This window comes from Aquarana catesbeiana, linkage group LG13, assembly GCF_042186555.1.
Source record: "Aquarana catesbeiana isolate 2022-GZ linkage group LG13, ASM4218655v1, whole genome shotgun sequence".
Classification (NCBI taxonomy): Eukaryota; Metazoa; Chordata; class Amphibia; order Anura; family Ranidae; genus Aquarana; species Aquarana catesbeiana.
In genome coordinates, this window is record NC_133336.1 from 96,628,143 (window position 1) to 96,650,247 (window position 22,105).

At 42.6% G+C, this 22,105-nt stretch overlaps 1 protein-coding gene across 1 annotated transcript in view; it reads left to right on the plus strand.

The window, feature by feature from the left end:
* Positions 1–22,105, plus strand: part of PRORP (protein only RNase P catalytic subunit) — a 132,399-nt gene that overhangs the window by 73,893 nt on the left and 36,401 nt on the right. Inside the window, exon 4 of the mRNA XM_073609440.1 lies at positions 2,184–2,291. Coding sequence (XP_073465541.1) covers positions 2,184–2,291 — 108 coding nt within the window. The remainder of the gene's footprint in view (positions 1–2,183; positions 2,292–22,105) is intronic.

Genomic DNA, 22,105 nt, shown 5'->3' on the forward strand with positions numbered 1-22,105 from the left:
TCAGGGTCCAGTGATGTCGGCACCCGAGGCCGAACCGCTGCTTAGCTCTTGGGTGCTGCCATCGCCATCTCCTGTAAGGGAATCAGGAAATGAAGCCTTGCGGCTTCACTTCCCGATTCCCTACTGCGCATGCGCGAGTCGCGCTACGCAATCAGAGCGGTCCCTGCTGTCTCTGGGACCCGTGTGTTTCCCAGCAGACAGCGCGGGGGGACGAGAAGTGGCGTAGACTCCCATGGGAGTCTACGCCCGGAAGTGAGTGCAAATACCTGTCTTAGACAGGTATCTGCACCCCCCTCCCCCCTGAAAGGTGCCAAATGTGACACCGGAAGGGGGGAGGGTTCCAAAAAGCGGAGGTTCCATTTTTGTGTGAACCTCCGCTTTAAGAGGTCCTGTCATTATTTTTTTTCTGTTACAAGGGATGTTTACATTCCTTGTAATAGGAATAAAAGTGACACAATTTTTTTAAAAAAAACAGCGTAAAAAGGTAAAATATAAGAAAAGAAAAATTTAAACGCGCCCCGTCCCGCCGAGCTCACGCACAGAAGCGAACGCATACGTGAGTTGCGCCTGCATATGAAAAAGGAAAAAACGGTGGTCAAGCCACACATATGAGGTATCGTTGCAATCAGTAAAGCGAGAGCAATAATTCTAGCCCTAGATCTCCTCTGTAACTTAAAACATGCAACCTGTAGAATTTTTAAAACTTCACCTATGGAGATTTGTAAGGGTAAAAGTTTGTCGCCATTCCACGAGCGGGCGCAATTTTGAAGCGTGACATGTCGGGTATCAATTTACTCGGTGTAACATTATCTTTCACAATATAAAAAAAATTGGGCTAACTTTACTGCTGTCTTATTTTTTAATTCAAAAAAGTGTATTCTTTCCAAAAAAAGTGCACTTGTAAGACCACTGCGCAAATACGGTGTGACAGAAAGTATTGCAACAACCGCCATTTTATTCTCTAGGGTGTTAGAAAAAAATGTATAATGTTTGGGGTTCTAAGTAATTTTCTAGCAAAAAAAAAAAAACAGTTTTTAACTTGTAAACAACAAATCTCAAAAAGAGGCTCGGTCCTTAAGTGGTTAAAATGCAAACATCTTCTGCACACCAGCTTCAATTTAAAATCAACCTGACAGTGACAACATGAGCTGCTAATATTCGAAACAAGGGGCAGAGTAGAAGTGACTGACAGATATAATACCAGCAGCTCAAATGTTATCATGTTTCATACACTAGTGCAGGATGGGGCAATTTTTTGTTTGTTTTTGTTTTTAAGAGCACAACGGATTTTATGCAATTATTGGTCTCAGTTATGGAAATCAGAAGTGCTGACTTTACTTCCTGACTATTTGCTCTTCATCAGTGGCTCGGTATGGAAACCAAAGAATCAGTATGACAGCTAGACAATTATATGTTTAGATCAGCAAAGGCTGCTTTCTGATTTTTCTTATGATGGGTTTTCTTTGGACCCATTTGGACTGCGTGCTGTGCAGTCCTATGCTCTCTGTAACGTATGGAATTTAGTGAATTAACTGCAATAACGCAGCCCATTCGTTTTAAATAAGATGCCAACACACTACAACACGGGTTTTAATGGACCTGCATCCTTTTTTTTTTTCAATTAACTGAATGACAACACACAGATGATTCACATTTGTGCACTGTGGGGTGCTGAAACACACGTGCGTTGTGGTCTGCGGACCGCCAGTCGCATGTATGGTCTCCCATTTCTCACACTTCAGTATTGTGCGGAAAAATGCACAGGTTCAAATGGAATCTTAAAAATGGACCTTCCAATACAATAGAAAGTCTGCTTGACTGGCAGCCCCCACCCTCTAAAGCATAAATAGCTTAAAACGCATGTCAACACATTTTACATAACAATTACAGGACTAAATTTTAGTGGGATTTCCCAGCTTTCCCTGGAGGCAGCAAGGAGGCACACTGCCAATGCCTCTTGGATTCTTCTGAGGCCAGGCTGGGGTAAGTTTTTTTTTGTTTTTTTTTTCTTCTAAATTGTTTTTAAGAGATTTTTTTTAGAAAGGCATGCTAAAGAGGGGAGTTTGAATTTACATCTTTGTTTGGTGACATATAAACAACCCCCCCCCCCCCCCCCACTTGCACAGAGCACATGATAAATTCTATTTGTGTTATATAATGTCTGTTTTTTCTTTTTATTCTAGGAATTGAAGGCATTTCTTCAGTTTGTGAATTCCCGGCCCCCGTACGACATTGTGATAGATGGGCTGAATGTGGCATACCATTCCAAAAAAGTCATTTATTCCCAGGCTGTAAGTAATAAATGGCTATAATCACGATGATCAGTGAGATATTTATTTGTGTAGACTTAAAGGGTAACGCCACTTTTGTGGGGAAAAAAATAGTAAAGAAAAAAAGAAAAATCAATATAGCATATATAATTGCAACTCAAGTCCTATTGTAATTGAACGTCATTAAAAATCACCTTTCCTTTTCAATCTGCAGTGCTGTAATATTCTGTAAAATGCAATGCAAGATGGCTACCTGGAGGCGTTCTGTGTATAGATGATGTACAGAACTCTCCCTGAAAATTTCATATCTTGCATTTCTTGCTTGTTTTATTGGCTTACTGATTTTCCCAGAAGTCTGCACTAAGATACAAGTCAGATTTTTGACATTCCCTGCAACAAAAATGTCATTTTTGGTGAGATACTCCAAAAGATGGGATGCAGACCCTGCAACTTTCCTCATTAGAACTCTGCAAGTGCAGCAACTGATTGATAAAATATAAAAGCACTCCCATACAGATTCAGCACATGGACACAGACTAACAAACAGCTATTTTCTCAGAGTAACAAAAGGTAGGAGTCTGCAACAAGGTTTGTTAAAATCCTTGCACAAAGATCACCCAGAAGAGAATGTTTTTTTTTTTTCTCAACAAAAGTGGAGTTTCTTTAAACATTATAGAATATTTGTCATTTATACACATCAGTAGAAAATGCCTTTTTAAGCCCCCCCCCCCTGCATACTTGTGCGATCAGAAGGGATGCATGAAGGCATATCATGCCGTGCATTAATGTACAATGTGTTGAGGCTGCCCTTTTATTTGAATATGCCGCCAATGCTCCAAAATGAACCAGAAATAGTACCTGAACCATTTTTTCCAACATCAGGGTAGCGTGTTACCTTGTTGTGGTGCAGTAGAACACAGGTGCACCAAGTATCCACTGGTATAAAGTTTTGGGTTGCCATACCGCATTTCAGTATGTGCTTTGTATGCATGTGTTAAAATATGCACTTTACCACAATGCATATATGTCAAATGAAAAAAACAAAAATCTAAAACTTTTTTTTTTTTTTTCTAATTGTTGGACATATTGGAGAGGGATTAGAACACCAGGCAGTTTTTATTGCTGTCTGTGGCCCATTAGAGAGATTCACCTTCTCTACTTGTCCTGATGACTATTATGACTATTATCACCGAGAGTGAGCATGAAATAAAATTCCAAATTTTGAGTTGTCACCCAGACAGGAATAGAGGGTAAATTTTCCAATGGGGACACTAGTTCTAATGACAACAAAATGTTTCCATCACTTTGAAGGGATTTCCTCTCACTTCCTCTTGTGGCTAAGGGACAGGAAGTAAAGAGAAATTTTCCCAATGGGACATGGATGGCAAAATAAACTAACAGGGGTCATAACCTTCTCCTACTCTATCCAAAGTTGGTTTGAGTTTCAAGTATCTGTCATGAGTAAAATATATAGGCTGCCATTGCTATTCTCCTTCTGAAAATGCTGTTTGTCTGGCTGTGTCTATGACATCACATCACCAGTTATGATAGGGGACAGCTCAGATATGAGGAAGCAAAATCTCGCTCATCTTCCACTTCTATACAGAGACACAGTACAGAACAGAGCATAGCAAGTCAGTAATGGCGGAAAGATCAGCTGCGGGAGAGCACAGACAATACAGGGGACTAGTCTCTCTGCTTCCAAGGTGTGGGCACAGCATCCGGAGGGTAGATAATCTTTAGGCAGAGAGAGGTTAAAGGGGTTGTAAAGGCAGAAGGGTTATTATCTTAATGCATTCTATGCATTAAAATAAAAAGCCTTCTGTGTGTAGCAGCCCCTCTAATACTTACCGGAGCCCCATCTCTATCCAACGATGTCCACGAGTCCCTTGGCCGTCTGGGACTCTCCCTCCTGATTGGCTGAGACACAGCAGTGGCGCCATTGCCTCCTGCTGCTGTCAATCAACGTCAGCCAATCAGAAGAAAGGGGGCAGGGTCGAACCGCAGCTCCGTGTCTGAATGGACATACGGAGCTGCAGCTTGGGTGCCCCCATAGCAAGCTGTTTGCTGTGGGGGCACTCAACAGGAGAGAGGGGCCAGGAGCAGTGAAGAGCGAGACCCGAGCGGGGCCCGAGAAGAGGAGGATCGGGGCTGCCCTGTGCAAATCTACTGCACAGAGCAGGTAAGTATAACATGTTTGTTTATGCATTTTAAACAAGACTTTACAATCACTTTAAAGTTTTACTAAACCCAGGACCCTGCATTCACTATATCTGGTCTCCCACAGTACGCAGAACGTGGAAATGCAATTCTTTTAGTAAATATAAACGGCTAAATCGCTTTTCTCATCAGCAGTATATAGCAGTCTTGTGACTTCTATCAGTAACCGGCCAAACACTGGTTAAAGCTTGTAGGAGGAGTTATTCTCCTCTGACTGTCCTATGAAGCTGTATGACCCCTGACCCTCTGTCTGCACAGTGCTGATTGACCCTGTGCTGATCACATGCAGCCTCCCCAAAATAAAAAAAAAACCTCTAGCACACCAAACTGAGCATGTGCAGAGTGCCCCCAAGGCTCTGTACTATTAGGAGATGAATTGGGGACTGTGAAAGAAGGGGAGGATCAGAAAAGTCCCTAAGGTTCCACAGTGAATATAACAAGCATGCTTTACTGCATATACAGACTGATTTTACTGTTATGGGTTTAATAACACTTTAAGGCTTCATGTACACAAAGCCTACTTTGGCCGTGGGAAAACACAAAACACGCCAAAATCCTGCTGCGATTTTACCTTGCTTTTGCGGCCAGCGGTCAAAACGTTCCTATCCTGAACGCGATTCTTCCATGTTCAGGAGAGAGAGGTTAAAGCTCCCCTAATCGCAGCAGCTCTTAAACTCTAGTGAAAACCTATCTGTGCATGGACATATGGGCTTTTATGGAGTTGAGCTTAGGCAAAAAAAAATGCCAAAAGCTCCTAAACTTAAGTTTAGGAGTTGTAGTGTACGTAAAGCCTTAGTGAAACGGACTCATTTGCAATGCTTCTCTAGTGGTACACCTGCTAATTTCTATATTTAATATAATAAAAAAAATAAGGAAAATCAAGCATGTAAAAATCTGGAATTACTTTTAGGTAAGCTCAACACTACTAACTCCAAATATGTACTCACTAGTAGTCTAGTAGTATGCTGACCATTTAAAGCAGGTAACCAATCCAAGGAAAATGTTTAAAAAAAAAACACTATAGGCGGTGTACATTTCGGCTAATGCTGTAAAAATTTCCAGTTTGTGGTTTGACTTACCTGCAACCATTGACTGTGTGTCAGTTGTATATATACAGAACGTGGGAAAAGTAAATGTGGTTTTTATATGTTTTTCACAAAGAAACCACATATAAAATGCCTCTTTTGTATGCAAATTGTGCCTACTTGTATGTAGAGCGAACCACGGTATATGAATGTCTGCACTTATGACATAAGTAAAGTTTTACACACAGGCAATGTTTTATGTTTCTCAATGTTCTAATGTGCTGATGCCATTGCTTTTTATTTGACAAAGTCAGCACTTGCAGATAAGTGTGTGACGCATTCAGATGTGTATCCCCTATCAGATCCGAATTAGATTCATTGAGAACTTGCTAAAGCAGTTTGAAAATGCCTGCTGCTGCCCTTCTTCATACTACATTCACATCATCTCCTACTGCCCTTCTTCATACTACATTCACATCATCTCCTGCTGCCCTTCTTCATACTACATTCACATCATCTCCTGCTGCCCTTCTTCATACTACATTCACATCATCTCCTGCCGCTCTTCTTCATACTACATTCACATCATCTCCTACTGCCCTTCTTCATACTACATTCACATCATCTCCTGCCGCTCTTCTTCATACTACATTCACATCATCTCCTGCTGCCCTTCTTCATACTACATTCACATCATCTCCTGCCGCTCTTCTTCATACTACATTCACATCATCTCCTGCTGCTCTTCTTCATACTACATTCACATCATCTCCTGCTGCTCTTCTTCATACTACATTCACATCATCTCCTGCTGCTCTTCTTCATACTACATTCACATCATCTCCTGCCGCTCTTCTTCATACTACATTCACATCATCTCCTGCTGCTCTTCTTCATACTACATTCACATCATCTCCTGCTGCTCTTCTTCATACTACATTCACATAATCTCCTGCCGCTCTTCTTCATACTACATTCACATCATCTCTTGCACTCCAGATAATGTTTCAGAGCCATCTCACAGTAGAAGGCCTTGCTGTAGCCATTTAAATAGGAAATAATCTCTGCCCATTTCCTTCTGGGGTTAACTTAAACCTAACTCAAAAATATTTTAATTATTATTATACAGGATTTATATAGTGCCAACAGTTTAAGCAGTGCTTTATTATATCTATCTATATATATATCTATATATCTATATATATATCTATCTATCTATCTATAGATAGATAGATAGATAGATAGATAGATAGATAGATAGATAGATAGATAGATAGATAGATAGATAGATAGAATGTTTTGGCTGCTGGTAGCTTTCAGGGACTTTACATAATGACCTCCATAAAACCAACAGTTACTACTTTAAAAGTCATTTCTACAGCCTTTTAGGAAAAAACATATAAAGTATTAATGAACTTTCCAATAATTCTATACTAACCCCACATTTATCAAAGTAAAACTCCACTGGCTAAAGCAAAGCAAAAATTATAAATTTTCATCAGCTGCAGTTTGGTAGCCTGGAAACCTTCCATGCACTGTTCATGTACAGATTTCCACCAGAAGTCTCTTTTTCTGCTACTGTTATTTGCTCACTTTTTTAGAGGAGATTAATTACAAGCATCCTTGGCAACAAGAGTTTCACTTTTGCTGAGATACTTTGTGAGAGAGACCCTTCCATGTCTAAGGCTGGCCATAGAAGGTTCGAATCTCGGCCAGTACAGCAGCGACCGGCAAAGATTCAAACCATGTATGGGCTGGCTGATTGTACCCAAGTTGATCGATCGGTCAACTTGGGTACAACTAGCCTTTTGTATTTTACATGCGATTATTGCTAGCGGCTATTATAGCCGCTAGCATTAATCACTGTGTTCTCCTGGTGGGGACTGCTCCCCTTGCCACCATCCCACCCCTGCTGGGAGAACAAAATGGCTCAGCTGGAGGGATTCCCCCATCATCACTAACTGTGTTGATGGGGGAATCAAGCAGTTTTTGTGGGTTGCAGGAAAGAAAATCACTCCATCTATGGCCAGCTTAAAGCTGGCCATAGATTATGCGATTACAGATTGCAGGAAAGAAAATCGCTTGATAACCCCAATCAACATAGTCAGTGTTGATGGGGGAATCCCTCCTACAGTGTTGATGGGGGAATCCCTCCTACAGTGTTGATGGGGGAATCCCTCCTACAGTGTTGATGGGGGAATCCCTCCTACAGTGTTGATGGGGGAATCCCTCCTACAGTGTTGATGGGGGAATCCCTCCTACAGTGTTGATGGGGGAATCCCTCCTACAGTGTTGATGGGGGAATCCCTCCTACAATGTTGATGGGGGAATCCCTCCTACAGTGTTGATGGGGGAATTCCTCCTACAGTGTTGATGGGGGAATCCCTCCTACAGTGTTGACGGGGGAATAGAGGGTGGGATGGAGCGCTAGCAAGGGCAATTGGAGAGGTAAGTAAATAAGTATTGATAATACTGGCAAAAATAGTAATTGCAGTCCAGTTTTGTTTTTTTGGGGGGAATTTTATCCTATTTTCCTCTATGGCAGTTCAGAGTGGCAGCCGGCTCAAAAGAGCAGAAGTAATCTATAGTAACAGGAGAAAAAGGAAAAGAGAGCAGGAATGGGGGAATCCCTCCTACAGTGTTGATGAGGGAATCCCACCTGCGGAGCTATTGTGTTCTCCCGGCTATTAAACACCGTTATAGAACACTTATTAAAGCTAGTGGCTATAGCTACTGGCAATAATCAAATGCTAAAAATCCAATTTGATGTTTGTACCCAAGTCGATTAATGGATCGACTTGGGTACAATCAGCCTGCCCATAGATGGATTGAATCTTGGACAGTCCTTGCTGAACCGGCCGAGATTCGATCCATCTATAGCCGGCTTAAAGTGCCGCAGCTACACTGCTTTGTTACAAACGATACAGCTTTTCTGATTAGCAATATAGGATTGCTAAGGTGATGTTGTTGAAGGCAGACCCTTCTACTAAGCAGTCACTTTGATAAAAGGACATTGGAAGAATGTCCCCCCCGTCCCCCCAAAAAAAAGAACCAATAAAGAATTTGAAATAAGATTTTCTAAAATCTCTGCAAAAATTGCCTGGATGAGTTTTGTTTTCTCAACATAACTATAGAGTTTCACTGTAACCTTTTATTTTCCGAACTTGTGAAATAGTAGAACTTCTAAGATCTTTTTTACTAAGCACACCTGACTTTGCATTCCATTAATGTAATACTGCAGAGCTAACACAACATGCCATTCGATGATCAGATTCTATGATTAATTGTTGTGAAAATGTCCAGTCACTGTAGTAACAGGCGGTGGTTCTGCAGCATTCCATCGTGTGCGTGTCAAGTCCCGGTCTCTTTACATGGATGATGCGTGACTTGTGTCAGACGTCAGAACCAAGACAATACCTGTACAGAAGAGATCAGCCGTGCTGTAATGTACAATTGGTGAAGGGAATCCCCACACACAATCATTTGATCATCGTTTTCAGTATTATGCAATCTGTTTTAATAAATTTGAACAAATCTTGGATGTTTACTTTCAGGGATTGTTCGATTATAGATCATAATATGATAATACACATCAAGGACATGATTGGTATAGTTAAACAAGGCACCAGCTGGACTTTGGGCTTTTTTTTGTTGCTATAAACAATTTTCCTTTTGGAAATTTTTATAATTGTGTATCAAAGAAAGAAGACAAATAGGAGTTTTAAACCAGAGGATTGCAAGTATTGTAGTTGGAAACGAAAAATATACAAAAGGGTGGGGGGGGGGGGGTATAACTAAATATACACTCACCGGCCACGTTATTAGGTACACCTTGCTAGTACCAGGTTGGACCCCCTTTTGCCTTAATTCTTTGTAGCATAGATTCAACAAGGTGTTGGATACATGCCTCAGAGATTTTGGTGCATATTGACATGATAGCATCACACAGTTGCTGCAGATTTGTTGGCTGCACATCCATGATGCGAATCTCCCGTTCCACCACATCACAAAGGTGCTCTATTGGATGAGATCTGGTGACTGTCGAGGCCATTGCAGTACAGTGATCTCATTGTCATGGTCAAGAAACCAGTGGTGAGATGACTTGAGCTTTGTGACATTATCCTGCTGGAAGTAGCCATCAGAAGATGGGTGCACTGTAGTCATAAAGGGATGGACAGGGTCAGCAACAATACTCAGGTAGGCCGTTGTGTTTAAACAATGCTCATTTGGTACTAAGGGGCCCAAAGTGTGCCAAGAAAATATCCCCCACACCATTATACCACCACCACCAGCCTGAACTGTTTATATAAGGTAGGAAGGATCCATGGTTTCATGTTTACACCAAATTCTGACCCTACAATCTGAATGTCTCAGCTGAAATTGAGACTCATCAGACCAGGCACTGTTTTTCCAATCTTCTACTCTCCAGTTTTGGTGAGCCTGTGCGAATTGTGGCCTCAGTTTCCTGTTCTTAGCTGACAAGAGTGGCACCCGGTGTGGTCTTCTGCTGTGTTGTGCATTCAGAGATGGTATTCTGCATACCTTGATTGTAACGGGTGGTTATTTCAGTCACTGTTGCCTTTCTATCATCTCATACCAGTCTGCCCATTCTCCTCAATGGACAGATGTCCTCCTGACATCAACAAGGCATTTTTGTCCTCACAACTGACGCTCACTGGATACTTTCTCTTTTTCGGACCATTCTCTGTAAACCCCAGAGATAGGTGTGCATGAAAATCCCAGTAGATCAGCAGTTTTTGAAATACTCAGACCAGCCCGTGTGGCACCAACAACCATGCCACGTTCAAAGTCACTTAAAGCGGAGTTCCACCCATATAAAAGTCAGCAGCTACAAAAAGTGTAGCTGCTGACTTTTAATAATCAGACACTTACCTGTCCCACGGTCCAGCAATGCGGGCGCATGAAGCTTCGCTCCTCTTCAAGGCGCCAGCATTCTAACTGTGGGCGCCCGGCTGTGGCTTTGCAGCCGGGCGCGCACTATGCATGCGCGAGCCGCGCTGTGAATGGCCGAGCAATCTTCTGGGACCTGTGACGTATCCCAGAAGATTGCAGGGAGGGGGGAGAGGAGAACTTCCTTCCGGCGCCACAGAGCCAGAGGAGGAAGTGGGGAAACTGGCTACCTGCCCCCCCCCCAAAAAAAATCACTTGCCAAATGTGGCATGTCAGGGGGTCACCATCACTTAAAGCGCAAGTTCCATTTTTGGGTGGAACTCCGCTTTAAATGCCCTTTCTTTTCCCCATTCTGATGCTTGGTTTGAACTTCAGCAAGTCGTCTTCACCACATCTAGATGCCTAAATGCATTGAGTTGCTGCCATGTGATTGGCTGATTAGGAATTTGTGTTACCAAGCAATTGAACAGGTGTACCTAATAAAGAGGCCGGTGAGTGTATGTCAGTATACAGTGATAGGTAGTATCACTGTAATGCCGTGTACACACGATCGGACATTCCGACAACAAAATCCTGGATTTATTTCTGACGGATGTTGGCTCAAACTTGTCTTGCATACACACGGTCACACAAATGTTGTCGGAAATTCCGAACGTCAAGAATGCGGTGACATACAACTTCTGCCTGATTCCGAGCATGCATGGAATTTTGTGCGTCGGAATTGTGTACACACGATCGGAATTTCCGACAAGGGATTTTGTTGTCGGAAAATTTGAGAACCAGCTCTCAAATTTTTGTTGTCGGAAATTCCGACAACAAATGTCCGATGGAGCCTACACACGGTCGGAATTTCCGACAACAAGCTCACATCGTACATTTGTTGTCGGAAATCCCGACCGTGTGTACAGGGCATAACGCTGAGCTTTAGGGAAACTGTTGTACGTACAGCTGAAGTACACCTCCTGTGAAGTGTCCTATCTGTCCCCTTTGTGACCCATAAACCTCTACCAGACAGCATAGTCAGTTAGCACGTTGCTGTGCCATTCACATAGACAGGCAACATACCCTCTGCGATAACACGCGACTAATAACGACTATAGGTGTTTGCGACTAAAAACAATATATATGAATGACTCTATGATATAATATTTAAGATATCGTTTGTTTATCGTATAATTACATACAAACTTATTTGCAACTAAGCATTTAAAATACTTGATTATTTTTCTGTGCTTTTTATCTGCAATTTTTTAGGTTGGTGACAGGGTCTCTTTAACAGTTTACAAGTATAGGAGTATATTTATTTAGGGCTCCGTTCACATTAGTGCATCTGTAAAGTTGCATGGTTTCCAGTGCAACTTTGATGCGACTTTTGGTATGATTTTGATCCGACTTTACATTCTGTGGATCAAAGTCACACCAAAGTAGTGCAGGCACCTTTTTAAAGGTGTTGCGATTTAAACGGGTACCGTTAAAAAGAATGGGCTGCAACTTGTTGTGCGACTTTGATGTCCAAAATCGCATGAAAAATCGCACAAGTGTGAATGGAGCCTCAAAGTAAATAAGCAGCAAATGTGACTTTCATCAAATATTCATTGCTGGTGAATAAATCAGTCATATAAAACACATGTATTTGGAAGATTCACCTGCAGTGAATGTCAGATTTATACTATGTAAATATGCCCCCAGTGTGACTGGACCTATAAACTAAAAGTTTGTATCTAGAATATATTCAAAACCTATTGTTCTAATGTGTGTGTGTGTTTGTGAATACCTAATGTGATACCTAATATAACTGAATACAAGTTCTAAAGTGGGTTCCCATCAAGTGCTGGATGTGTATACTGTAAATCATTATTATTTCCTGAAATATTGTAGTATTTCTAGTTTTCTGTATTTCTTTTTTATTCGTATTTCCTTTATTTCTAGTTTTACTGTATTTCCTTTTTTCCCCTCTAGCTTCACACCTTAATTTACGTAATCTCAGATGCCTGTTTTGGAGCTTGTTCAAACAGGTGGACAGGGGGTGGTAAAAGCAGACAGTTGAGCTGCAGTTTTACTGCCAACTCAAACAAAGCAATGCAGCTGCTCAGGGATGTACCCATGACACAGGCATGGCATGGGTACATTCCTGGAATGACGTATTACATGGCATGAAACATTTGGCTGGCACCTCTGCCAAAGAGACCCATCCAAGTGAATGTGGCTGCATCACAACTGCCTGCAATGCATGTGGTCGTGTCACAGTGGTGCTGTATTTTGAGAGGTAAAACAAATGGCGAGGAGGCAACATATCGCCTCCTCACTACCTGTTAAATGCCCGCAGTGGGTCACTTTTAAAGGAGCAGCTATGTTTGCCACACGTGAACAGTCTCCTTAGGCTTCTCTTTATACTCATCTACCCATGCAGGTTTGGGAAGGAGGGCTATCACAATGTGTGGCTAATAATTCAGTACTTAAAACAATCCTTTCCTTTTCCAATGTTCGCAGAAACAGCTGCCAAATATGGAGTATTGGGTTTATACAGCCAATCAGTGTAGAAAAGCCCCGCTCCAGCCTCCAGTTTGTCCCCTGAGAACCAGCTATCCTCCTCACTGGGCACCACCATTCTGAATCTCACTCCTCGAAGAGAATGTACAGTCAGACCACACATCCGACACCTCTGTCAGGTGCCACAGCTTCCTTCATACGCCCTTTGGTAGAAGTGGAAATTTTCGCTTCACTGTTGACCAAAATAGAAATCTGCATTGGTTTGCTTGCTTAGATGTCACATTCTGCGCACTGGTGGAGTGGATTATACTGGAAATGCACTGGTTGAGTGGATTAGAAAGTAAATGCACTGGTGGAGTGGATTATACTGGAAATGCACTGGTTGAGTGGATTAGAAAGTTAATGTACTGGTGGAGTGGATTATACTGGAAATGCACTGGTGGAGTGGATTAGAAAGTAAATGCACTGGTGGAGTGGATTAGGAAGGAAATGCACTGGTGGGGTGGATTAGAAAGGAAATGCACTGGTGGAGTGGATTAGAAAGGAAATGCACTGGTGGGGTGGATTAGAAAGGAAATGGACTGGTGGGGTGGATTAGAAAGGAAATGGACTGGTGGGGTGGATTAGAAAGGAAATGGACTGGTGGGGTGGATTAGAAAGGAAATGGACTGGTGGGGTGGATTAGGAAGGAAATGCACTGGTGGGGTGGATTAGGAAGTAAATGCACTGGTGGAGTGGATTAGGAAGGAAATGCACTGGTGGAGTGGATTAGAAAGGAAATGCACTGGTGGGGTGGATTAGGAAGTAAATGCACTGGTGGAGTGGATTAGGAAGGAAATGCACTGGTGGGGTGGATTAGGAAGTAAATGCACTGGTGGAGTGGATTAGGAAGTAATTGCACTGGTGGGGTGGATTAGGAAGGAAATTGACTGGTGGGGTGGATTAGAAAGGAAATGGACTGGTGGGGTGGATTAGAAAGGAAATGGACTGGTGGTGTGGATTAGGAAGGAAATGCACTGGTGGGGTGGATTAGGAAGGAAATGCACTGGTGGAGTGGATTAGGAAGGAAATGCACTGGTGGGGTGGATTAGGAACTAAATACACTGGTGGAGTGGATTAGGAAGGAAATGCACTGGAGGGGTGGATTAGGAAGGAAATGCACTGGTGGAGAGGATTAGAAAGATAATGGACTGGTGGGGTGGATTAGGAAGGAAATGCACTGGTGGGGTGGATTAGGAAGGAAATGCACTGGTGGAGTGGATTAGGAAGGAAATGCACTGGTGGGGTGGATTAGGAAGTAAATACACTGGTGGAGTGGATTAGGAAGGAAATGCACTGGAGGGGTGGATTAGGAAGGAAATGCACTGGTGGAGAGGATTAGAAAGGAAATGGACTGGTGGGGTGGATTAGGAAGGAAATGCACTGGTGGGGTGGATTAGGAAGGAAATGCACTGGTGGAGTGGATTAGGAAGGAAATGCACTGGTGGGGTGGATTAGGAAGTAAATACACTGGTGGAGTGGATTAGGAAGGAAATGCACTGGTGGGGTGGATTAGGAAGGAAATACACTGGTGGGGTGGATTAGGAAGTAAATACACTGGTGGGGTGGATTAGGAAGGAAATGCACTGGTGGGGTGGATTAGGAAGGAAATGCACTGGTGGGGTGGATTAGGAAGTAAATACACTGGTGGGGTGGATTAGGAAGGAAATGCACTGGTGGGGCGGATTAGGAAGGAAATGCACTGGTGGGGCGGATTAGGAAGGAAATGCACTGGTGGGGTGGATTAGGAAGTAAATACACTGGTGGGGTGGATTAGGAAGGAAATGCACTGGTGGGGCGGATTAGGAAGGAAATGCACTGGTGGGGCGGATTAGAAAGGAAATGCACTGTGGAGTGGATTAAATTGGAAATGCACTGGTGCAGTGGATTATACTGGAAATGCACTGGTGGAGTGGATTATATTGGAAATGCACTGGTGAAGTGGATTAGGAAGGAAATGTTACGTGTATGTGAAATGTAAAGGTTCGCCTTAAGAAGTGTCCTTTTTAAGAAAAATGGAAGGTTCGCTTTCCTGCCATTCTCCCCCCACCAAATAAAAAAATAAATAAATAAAGCATTGCATAATAAATGGGTAAAAATGATACCTTGGCCCCTTCCAGGATACACGGATGGGGGTCATTGTGCCTCAAAATCCACAGAGAATGCCCTTCAGCGTATTGCAGGAGCTCATTCTTGAGAGATATTGAGCACTCAGAAACCACACCAGTGCCTCCTGGAAGTTGGGATCCGGGTTGAGGTATTTTTTTGCATTTTTCTTTTGTCAAATCTTTTTAAAAACATTTTTTAACCTGTTGCCGCCTGCGTAACACATGTGCAGTAGCAGAAGGGTGGGCTTTAATGCCCACGCGCTGCACATATTCGTCACTGGGCGGCCAATATTTCTGTGCCAAGAGAGTGCTCCCAGTACAGACACCAAGCTGGCAAAGATGGCTCTTGGTCCCACTAATGATTGGTAGCTGGTGGGACTGATTCCCGATTATGTGACCACTGTGACAGCCAATCACAATGGACCAAATGATCGCTGATCCTTTCTGCCCCCAGACATTCACAATCTTTTAAAGGGATGCTGGGGCGGGTGGAAAGGGTTAATCTTATTCTGTTTGGGGGTGAGGGACTGGTCTGTAAGGCAAGGTTTACACATGCTTGCAGTGCGTGCAATCCGGATGAAGCACTTTTCAGAGGCGTTTGACATGCAGTGAGGAGATGATATGCCACTCTCTCAGTGCCTGTTTTAACCCTGTAAGGCCCCATTCACACTAGCGCGTTTTTTGATGCATTTTGCATTTTGCAGAAATGCACGGGAATTTTTTAACATGGGTTCCTATGGAACATGTTCACATCAATGCTTTTTTGTATCTCTGCGTTTTTGGAAAGGGTCGGGGACTTTTTTTCATGCAAAAAGCAGCGTTTTGCATGTAATGGATTTCAATGGACAAGCATCAAAAACGCAAGTGCACCGTTTTTGCAGCGTTTTTGCAGCGTTTTTGGTGCGTTTTTGGTGCGTTTTTGCCGTTTTTTTTTTTTTTTTTTTTTTTTTTTGTAATTTTTTTTTAAGACTGTAAAAAAAAATGAAAAAAAAAAAAAAAAAAAAACGCAAATCGCGGCAAAAACGCCGCAAAAACGCGGCAAAAACGCGGCTCAAAAACGTGGCAAGCATGAAAAAAAAACCTCCAAAAACGCTCAAAAGCAACATGCATAGGTGTGAATCGAGCCTAAATGCTGTACAACCACATGCCACCCGTAATCATTGCGTTTGGCTGCCAGGACAGTTACAGCACAGCCACACTGACTTGAACATGATGGTGTGGAAGGGGGGGGGGCTTTCCAATTTAAAAGTGAATGGAAAGCTCTAGAGCCACCTGATCACTTTTACGGGGTTCTCAAAGGGGGCCCGTCCCCCACCTGCAGTGGTTCCCAGGCTCTCCCATTCCACCCAGGAAACTGCTTCCCCGGAGAAAGTGGGAGGAACTCGGGGAACACCAGTGACTAATCCTCGGGAAACTCCTGTGACTAATGACCCCAGAAGTCACATCTGTCATTAGCCAAGAATGTAGCTGTTCAAACACAATCTGTGTTTGAATAGTTGCATTGGAGGGTAGAGGAAACATTAGAGGTCTAAAAGATCCCAGTGCCTCCATAAGGAGTACCTGTCCTTTGCCAATACTATTGCATAGGGGGCTTGTTAGCATTCTTGTGATAGCAATAAAGATAAAAAAAAATGTAAATTTCAAGCACCCCCATTACCACCACACACAGCCCATATAAAAGGTGCAGCATAGGGTGGGCACATACGTAAACATTAGTTGCTCCACACATGTGAGGTATCACTGCGAATATTGGAGTAAGAGCAGTAATTCTTGGGTCATAATTCAGGGTTAACTCCAAACTGATGGTTTGTAAAGCATCGCCTATAGAGAATTTTGGGTACCTTTGTTTTTTGGGGGGGTTTTTTGTGATTCTTCAGGCGTGTGAAATTTTAAGACTTGACATATTTGGTATCTATTTACTCAACACAACCCCATCTTTTATATCTTACCAAAAATTGGGAACAATTCTGTGTTTGCACTAAAATTCATTTTGCTACATTTTTTCCTGAAGATATGCATTTGATAAATAGCTGCGCAAATGTGCAACATCAATTGCAACCACCACCATTTTATTCTCCAGGGTCTCTGCTTTCAGAAAATATATACTTTTTGGGAAGTTAAGTTCTAGTAAGAAATGCAAATTTACCATGTCTGTAAAAAATGAAAAAATTGCCCCAGTAGACAAGTGATTAAGGGGAGGGGGGGGGGAGAGAGACCATAAAACCACTGCTTAGCCCCCCTGATTTTATTGCCTGCCCCCCATGTGTAAAGGAGACCTTAAAGACATTTTCTCTGTATAATCTTTTTAACTAGGTGACAAAATGTCACTCAGATCTCTAACATGAAAAGAACGACATGAAATATCTCTACTTTGCTCCTGTAATCACATGACTATGTTTATATATTATATATAATAATTATAATTTTAAATAATTTTAGACAGCTATAGTCCCTAGTTACATTTTCTGTCGGTTACCATTATGTTATTCAGTGTCATTGTGATTCACAGTTCTGGATCTATCAGGGTGGAGTTTGGAATGGTTTTTGTGCAATTTTGCAACACGCCCTTAGTTAACCTTATAAAGTTAAGTGTGTACACACCATGACAACCGTACAGGACATACAGCCTTTCCTATCAGGGAATTTCCAGAATTAGAACACTCACAGTTTGAAGTTATCTTAAACTGTAACAGATTACATTGAAACCCTACCAAGTTGCATTATATTTAAGTGCTTACTATCTATTTCAGTTTCTATAGTGGGAAAAAAAGGGGGAAAAAAATGTAAATCACTACCCAACATTTTATCTACGAAGCCTATAATGTACTGAAAGTGTAGTTCATCTAGCCTTGCAGGTAAAAGCACAGAAATGTATTACTTGCAGTTACATAGTCTGATCGAAAAGGACACAAGTCCATCTAGCTCAACCAATAAGACCTCTTGCACATAATACTCCTGTTTGAGCATCTATTTTTTCAGACATGTTTTTTTTTTTTTCATGTATTTGCGTGCATTTTTGCCTATATGCGCTTGCGCAATTTTGCAAAAAGGTATTCTCGTGTTTTCGTTCTTCACAATATGTAAATGGCCATGTGTGTGTATTTGCGTGCATGAGGCGTAAATTACTGACCAAAAAAGCAGGTTTTTCTATTATTATTATTTTTTACTGAAGAATGCACAGCGTTTGTTTACGCGCCTGTGTGCATAGGCACATCAGGGCCGTCTTTAATATAGCTTGGACCCTGGGAAAACGTTTTCTTGTCCCCCCCCCACCCCCATCCCATACACTTTCGCTTTCCACCTGCTCTGAGACATGCAATAAATAGCAGCTAGACTTAAAATCAGTTTACTGTATCGGATCAAGCAGCGATTGCGATTGGTTGCCAGAGGTTACAATGTATCATTACCGCTTACTGACTGGTTCCTAGAGGTTACAGCACACATTACGGCTCACTGATTAGTTGCTAGATGTTACAGCACATGATTTCTGCTTGTTGATTGGTTGCTAGAGATTACTGTACAGTAATACTGCTCACTGATTGGTTGCTAGGGGTTACAGCACATCTTCTCCTCACTGTAGGGGGCGTGATATACATTATGAATGCCGCCTTTATTTACATATCTATGCCGTTGGATGCAGCTATTTACATATGAATGTCCCTGCTATTTACAATGCCGGTTATTTACATGTAAACACAGGGTCTGCAGGTGAGTCATTTGTACAAAATAATAGGGCAGGGCTGGGCAGCATGAGTAGCAGCACTTCACACTGAGATATCAGGACACAGCACAGGACTAAAACTTCAAGGGGCAAGGGAATATAAACTGGAATAGTTGGCAAGTATGAGGCAGCTGCTTTGGGCCCCACAACAATGACAGGGCCCAGGGCAGCTACCCCTTTTGCCCTGCCTTAAAAACGGCCCTGAGGCACATTACAATGAATGGGCTGTATTTTAGCTCAGTAAAAAAAAAAAATCCGTACTAAGCTTTTTCAAGCTGCAGTGTGCGAGAGGCCTTAAAAGGGGAAAAAAAAAATCATACAATCCCATCTACACAATCCTATAACCACAGTTGATCCAGATGAAGGTGAAAAACCCAGCAAATCCTGAACCATTTTACCCTAGAAGGGAGAAATTTCCTTCCCGATCCCCCGAGAGGCAATCAGATATTCCTTGGATCAACTTTACCTATAAATGTTAGTATCCAGTTATATTATGTACATTTAGGAAAGAATCCAGGTGAATAACATGTATAAAATGTAAGTACATATATTGCTATGGGGAGATTTTTGTTGAAATTAATAGTCCATCATCAGGGTATCTGTCAACTCTGAGATCTCCTTAAATGACCAATACCCTAAAACATATAGAGAAGCACATACCAAAAGGTCAGATTATGATAGATTAAAGGAGATACCCTATCAAAATAAAAGCCACAGCTCGGCTTGTGCACTTGCAATTTATTATAAGGACCATTCACACTGCCCTGGAGAACTGCTGCACACTAAACTGCAGCGGTTTAGAAAGTGTCAGCTGTCTGTTCCAGCTGCAGAGAGCCAGCAGTAGGGGGCAGTGTGACGCTTGATTCAGCACAACAATCTTTATTTGAAGTGCACAAAAGGGACAATTCAATTATGTCACTTTGCAGCAGTGCGTTGCTCTGCTGTACAGTGACATGCGGCTTGTCTTGTACGCTGCAATAAAAATCAGCATGTCTGCATTTTATTGCAGCTCACAGCACCACACTTCTGGGGTGCGTTGCACTGTGTAGGACATGACTGTCTTAGGCCCCTTTCACACGGGACGGATCCGTGTTGATCCGCCCCGTGTTTATCCGCTGCTCAGCGGGGATCGCTCCGCTTTCCCCAGCTGAGCAGGCAGATGACAGGGCGGGACCCGCACACTGTGCAGGGACCGCCCTGTCAGATCTCCGCTCTCCCCTATGGGGGATCGGAGGAACACGGACCGTCTGTCCGTGTTCCTCCGATCCGCTCTGCAGACGGATAGAAAAATAGGATTTTCTTCCGTCCGCAGAATCGGACGAGAGCGGAGGCGGACGACATCGGGTGTTAGCGGATGTACATCCGCTGACACCCGCTATCCCATAGGGATGCATGTATGTCCGTATTTCATCCGAAAACGGATGGATGAAATACGGACATACTGTCCGCATGTGTGAAAGGGGCCTTAGTGGTAACCTGCGTTCATCCAGTGGGGTAACACCTAGGTCATTGTGTGTGTGAACAGGACCTAATTGTGAGCTCCGGAAGTACCTGCACTAAATGCTGCACATGTGTAAGGCAAGCCATAGATTCATCGCTTTTCTTAAATTCCACTATGAGTGGAAGGGAAAAAAAAAAAGCTTAATTCCTCCATCAGCACAATCAGTCTTGATGGGGGACATGCCTCTCCCAGCGTGGGTACCTTTCCTGTCATGCTGAATACAATGATTACTGCTAGCGGCCAAAGCCACTGGCAGTAATCACATTTGAAACATCTGACAGGCTGGGTTTTACCCAAGTCGATCGATGGACCTACTAGAGTACAATCAGCCTGCCCATACATGGATTGGCTTAAGTCTCTAGTTAGGTGACATGGGGGAGGGCAGTTGACTTGAAATGCATTGTATGCAATAGCTTGTTTGTGTCTTTTTCACTCACACAAAATGCATTTTGTTGTATACTGGTACTATTTTCTGCATCACACACCAAAGTGTTGTGGATGCTTTGTATTGTAAACTCTGTATTCATGTGTCACGCTCTTGCAGTATGGCAGACTGGGGTGTTCTGTATACGGTTTGTACACAGAACATTTCCAGAAAAATACATTTCCTTCCATGTGTGATTATTCCACAGCTGCACAGAGCTGGAAGTCCAGTTGGAGGCATCCCTTGCAAATGGAGTTTTATTTCTTTTCTGAGATGCTTTCTAATGTTATCAGCTGAATGGATGCAGATGCGTCTTCTTTTCTTATTGGAGGATATTCATACCACAGCTGTTGAGCTGCACTGATCTGTGTAGATCCATGCAGGCTCAACGCAAGGACACATAGAAAACAATAGTTTTCTATTTCCTGTGTTCCCACCATAATGCTGCATTCAGGTGGGTTGGGGTGCATTGAATAAAAATGCAGACATTCTCCATTTTTACACAAAACACAGCGCCTTGCCTTACTGCAGGTGAGTGTTTTTTTTAATTAAGGATGGGCTCAGGCGTGTTCGCAAACTCCACGCTAATCGTAGGTAGTAAGACATTTCCCAAAGTGTGCAGCCACGGATCGGGAAGTGTCTCACTGCCTGTGATTAGCGCTGCGTAGTGTCAGCTTCCTGGTGGGCGCGGGCACGTGGAGTTGCGAACACGCCTGAGTTCATCATTATTTATGAAGGCAGCTCCTCCAATTTAGAAGTTTGGGAACAGACATGGGAAGGAAAACAACTTCTTGGAACAGAGAAAGTAAAATTCTGCAATTCTTGACAATTATTCCTACACTTGTTATCACACAGCACACACATTTAGTGAAGTGAAACCAATCCATGGGAACATACATTTTTTAATTGGAATAAACTATTATATTCCCTGGATGTGTGATGGATAAAGAAAGTATTGTATGGATGACAGGTACACTTTAATATTATGCAATTATGGTAGTGTACACAATGAGGTTTTAGATGCGTCATTGCACACCTATCCTACGCACAAGGAGCAGATGGTGATTTTGCCAAGTGTTTCCTGTGATACTGATGATTACATGCTTTCTTTACCTACGCTGGCTCACCTGGCACACAACTAGTTTATTAAGCAACACTGTTGTGTCATTCTACACACAAACCAGTTGACTGTTGCTACAGCTCCCTTTCACTGGTTTGTAGGCTAAAGTTGTCTTGACTTCAACTTTATAATTAGTCAGGTCAAAATTAAAAACAAAATCTAGGCACATTTTAGATTTGTGGAACTTTTTTGATTTACTGTTGTCCCTGTTGGGGAGATTTTTCCCCATGTCCTGTGTGGTAGACTGGTGTTAGCCAGACAGGAAGTGAAGCGAAA